Source organism: Elephantulus edwardii, unplaced genomic scaffold, assembly GCF_000299155.1.
Source record: "Elephantulus edwardii isolate Elephantulus edwardi_28Jun2011 unplaced genomic scaffold, EleEdw1.0 scaffold00047, whole genome shotgun sequence".
NCBI lineage: Eukaryota > Metazoa > Chordata > Mammalia > Macroscelidea > Macroscelididae > Elephantulus > Elephantulus edwardii.
This window is the reverse complement of record NW_006399797.1, coordinates 8642462-8644772: the sequence shown is the minus strand read 5'-3', so window position 1 is coordinate 8644772 and position 2311 is coordinate 8642462. Positions and strand designations below refer to the sequence as shown.

The 2311-nt window shown below is 49.8% G+C and overlaps 1 protein-coding gene across 1 annotated transcript in view; it reads right to left on the bottom strand.

The window, feature by feature from the left end:
- The window catches only part of RASSF3 (Ras association (RalGDS/AF-6) domain family member 3), a 90272-nt gene extending 87970 nt beyond the window's left edge, over nt 1-2302 (bottom strand). The window contains exon 1 of the mRNA XM_006886054.1: nt 2099-2302. Within this exon, the coding sequence (XP_006886116.1) occupies nt 2099-2209 (111 nt within the window). The 5' untranslated portion in view covers nt 2210-2302. The remainder of the gene's footprint in view (nt 1-2098) is intronic.
- Between the last annotated feature and the right edge of the window lie 9 nt (nt 2303-2311).

Here is a 2311-nt window from a genome sequence, read left to right as displayed (position 1 = left end):
CCAGTTGTAGATGGAATTTGCTCCAGGACTTAAGAACAACAAATGACATAGTTGAGCCTCTACATCTTGTGGTTCCTAACCTTTCTACTAAGACAAAGTGCTAGTCAATAGGCCTTTTATTGTAAGAACTACCTTCCCTTCCCTCTGTAACTTGATTTGTGCCACTATTAGAGCCTCTACTTGGAAAAAAAATGCTAATGTAAATTAGCTCTAAATGGCAAATGAACAATATGTGAATAAGCATAACATACACTCTAAATGAGTAACATAAACAAATGCATGTAACATAGAAACCTTATGTATACAAATCTGGGAGGGAGAGGTGCTGCTTTGATAGCACGGAGGTTTCTAATGCAAATCCATTCTAAATTGCTTGCTTTGGCTCACACCAAGAAAATTCAAGAACCAGCAAGTTTGCTGGAGATTACCAGCCACCTCTAGAACAAACTTCAAACTATTATAATCATTTGACAACTGTGTGTCAAACACAAATAGCAACATAAATGGAAGAGGAAAACACAGCTAGGAGAAAGGGCAAAAATGAGAGCAACGAATGGACCAAGAAAACAAAAATAAGAAAGTAAAGTGAAGAAGGGGAAAAAAAATTACAAAGAAACGCCAATTCTTCCCTAAGTTACTGGAGTCGATAGGAAATTAGATTTCTGGCTTCCAAATTTTTGGCAACTTCACTATATAAGAATATATTCCATTGAAAATGAGAGCAGTCAAAGGAACTCAAAATAAATAAACCTCAGAAACAGTCAAGAGGAGGAAACTACTACAATACAATCTCACTTTGCTATATACTTAACTGCTATTACTTAATAAACGTACTTGACTTCACTCCTGTCCTTCTCTGTCCCTTCTCCCTCTCTTTCTAGTTTGTAGAGGTTGGAAAGACTAGAACTTCCGAATCTTAAAAAGAAATCTGAGCTCACAAAGTGAAGTAAACTTAAAACGTCTGGCAAGGAAACCCAGACAGAGTACAGCCTTCCCACCCCCTGAAACTCATCCGGGTCCCTGAACGATTTTTCCTGCTTCTAGTATCCAGAACGAAGTCTGTTAGAAATGTTTGGTGCGCGCCTGCTGATTTTGAAAAGCAACAAATTTGTTCCATTACAGCTTTCTCTAATCTGATGTGCGCAGGGCTGAGTTGGCAGGGCTCCGAGGGCCAGCACAGCACAGGTTCAAGCGCCAGACTTGGAAGTCTCAAGGAACTGCTATTTGGGACGGGACGGCCTCCTAAAAAATACTATCACGGTCCGAGACCGGCCCAAGTTCCCTTCCCTTCTCTTCCCAAGTCATGCTTCCCACGGCATGCTTCCTCCAAAAAAGGGAAAAAATCGGCCCATCGCTTAGCTCCCGCACTAACATTTACCTAATTAGCACCAGAACGTGTTTGCAAAGCATTCTAAGCACCTTACATACTTGACTTCACAAGAAACACACAACCTTGACTCCTGCAGCCAACATTTATTTAGCGCCTACTGTAGTCTGGCTTCAAGTTCCCCATAAACCTCCCTCAGATGCTCCCGCACCAAGAAGGTCGGGGCGGCCAGGTCACTGCGGATACCTATTACAAAACACATCCAAGCTACACAGACATCCAGGGGTCACAGAGAAGTTCAAGAGTAGGGGTCGCGCGTCCACTCATCCATTTATGCGAAAGGAGTTCCCCTGGCGCAGGAGAAAGTACCGCCGGGAGTGGCAGGAGCCGCCTGATCGCCTCTCTCGGAACTGCTCCCCCGCAGCCGGCTCGGGGCACGGGCTCGGCCGGGAGGGCGGCGGCCACCGGCAGCCCCGAGGCGGACCCGCAGTGGCCATCTGGCGCGGAAGGCAGGAGCAGGCGCCTCAGCCTCGGGCTCTTCCTCCTCCTCCCCTCGCCCTGGGCGCCCCAAGCAAGCACCCCTCGCTCACAGGCACAAACTCAAGGCACGTCCTCCCGAGCCAAAGAGGCAGAAGCCACTTTTCCGAGGCCGCCTACTATCGGTCAAATAGCCCCCGCGCGCCTCCACGAAGCCACGTGGAGTTGGGGAGATCCGGACAGCGGGACCCCCAGGAGAGATGCGGCGTGGGTCACTCAGCGCGCACCACTCACTTGCTGACCGGCGCGGGGCTTGCCCTGGGGTGCTCTTCTGAAGAAGGAAGTCCTGGCCGTGAAAAAGAAGTCCTCGGAGTCCTCCTCCAAGCTGCTGTAGCCGCTGCTCATGCTGGTCCCGTCGTGCGCAGGCAGCCTTCCCAGAGCGAAGGCAGCCAAGCCGGGGGCGCAGCGCCCTCTCGCCCCGCCAGGCTCCCGCCGCGCGGCCCCCAA